The following is a 1489-nucleotide window of genomic DNA, read 5'->3' as shown; positions in this document are numbered from 1 at the left end:
TAATGTGCCGTAATATTGTAGAAGTGTGAGTCGATTAGTAAGCTGGGTCGGCGGGAAATACTTTGTTCTGAAGTGTGCTAATTCATTACGTGATATTAGACACTTGACGAGAGATTCTAGACTAAAACGGGAGTAGCCCACAGGGCTATGTTGACATACCCGAATCACGCTGACCTTTCAGAACAGTCCTTGTATTATTTTCTGCCAGAAATATTGTGTCAGCGACTGCCTGCATCTCTTTTCGTGATTCTTGGCATCCCGACTATACGGTTCTGTGGCAAACAGTGCGCTTATGACAGATGAACTTAGTGGAAGCCATCCACTCGTCTTTTTTTTCGAAGGCTTGTCTAGAAAACATCTATCTTTCAAAGCCTCTTCCTCTCGCTTCCTTAGTTTCTTCTCCGCTGTTCTTACGTTTCTTGCTACTCTCTAGTCAATATCCAGCCAGAAGAAGCCAGTCAGCTGGAGGACACAGTGTTCGATAGTGACTTCTTCACAATGTTATTAACAGCCCAAATACCCGAGTCACTAACTCCCTTCTCGATTTCCCATGGTTCTCTCTCGGTATCATGGCTGCTGCCATACCGTCTGCACTGCTACGCTACTCGGCTGTACAGAACTTTCGAAGCCACTCTAGCTGCCAGGAGCGACAACTCAGAGCACCCCATCACACTGTTGTCCTCAGTAGAGCTAGCCGCACACTACATGTGTTATGTCGCACACGAGACCCAAGCCAATACAGATAGAGCTTGCACCCAAACCCATGATATCTCTAAGTTACTTTTGGAGGACTTCGAGGCCACGTTTCTCCGATCGAATGACATCCATACTCTAGCATCGGCTCTTCCTAGTAGCGATTCTGCGAAAGACGAGCTCCTTCGCTGTTACTATGAAACATGTTTCATCACGAAACATAACACACCGCTCAACGAGTCTGCCCTATTGAAGGCCGCTCGCGAAGGTATTGTTTCCTTGTATACTACTTTCAGCGGGCAGGGTTGTGGTGGACGATACTTCGACGAACTTAGAGAGCTGTTCCGACTTTATCCATCTTTCGTGGGAACTCTCATATCAGAGTCCGGGAACCTGTTTCGAGAACTTGCCAGCAACCCTAGCGCTGGCAGGCTGTTCAGCAAAGGATTCGACATCATGGCTTGGCTGCACCACCCGCAAACTACACCAGACACCGAATATCTCATTTCCGCACCAGTCAGCTTTCCAATAATCGGTCTAGTTCAGCTTGGACACTATGCTGTGTCCTGCAGGGCTATGGGGCTAGACCCTGGTGCCTTCCAAAGGAGCATTCGTGGAAGTACAGGCCACTCACAAGGCATTGTGGTTGCGGCGGCTATGTCTGCAGCGGATTCATGGGAAGCATTTGACCGGTTGGCCACATCTTGCCTCACAGTGCTGTTCTGGATTGGTGTTAGAAGTCAGCAAGCAGCGCCTCAGATGTCACTATCGCCAGCCCAGATACAAGATTCCATTG

The 1489-nt window shown here is 48.6% G+C and overlaps 1 protein-coding gene across 1 annotated transcript; it reads left to right on the top strand.

Moving 5' to 3' along the window:
• Positions 1–498: 498 nt before the first annotated feature.
• COCCADRAFT_113803 (uncharacterized protein) lies at positions 499–1489 on the top strand (the record flags this gene model as incomplete). Its single annotated transcript, XM_007720874.1, has 1 exon — positions 499–1489. A coding segment is annotated over one exon (991 nt), but the record flags the coding sequence as incomplete, so codon positions are not given.

The sequence above is a fragment of the Bipolaris zeicola genome, assembly GCF_000523435.1.
Source record: "Bipolaris zeicola 26-R-13 unplaced genomic scaffold scaffold_752, whole genome shotgun sequence".
NCBI lineage: Eukaryota > Fungi > Ascomycota > Dothideomycetes > Pleosporales > Pleosporaceae > Bipolaris > Bipolaris zeicola.
Note: the sequence above shows the minus strand (reverse complement) of the source record. Positions and strands in the feature narration are given on the sequence as shown.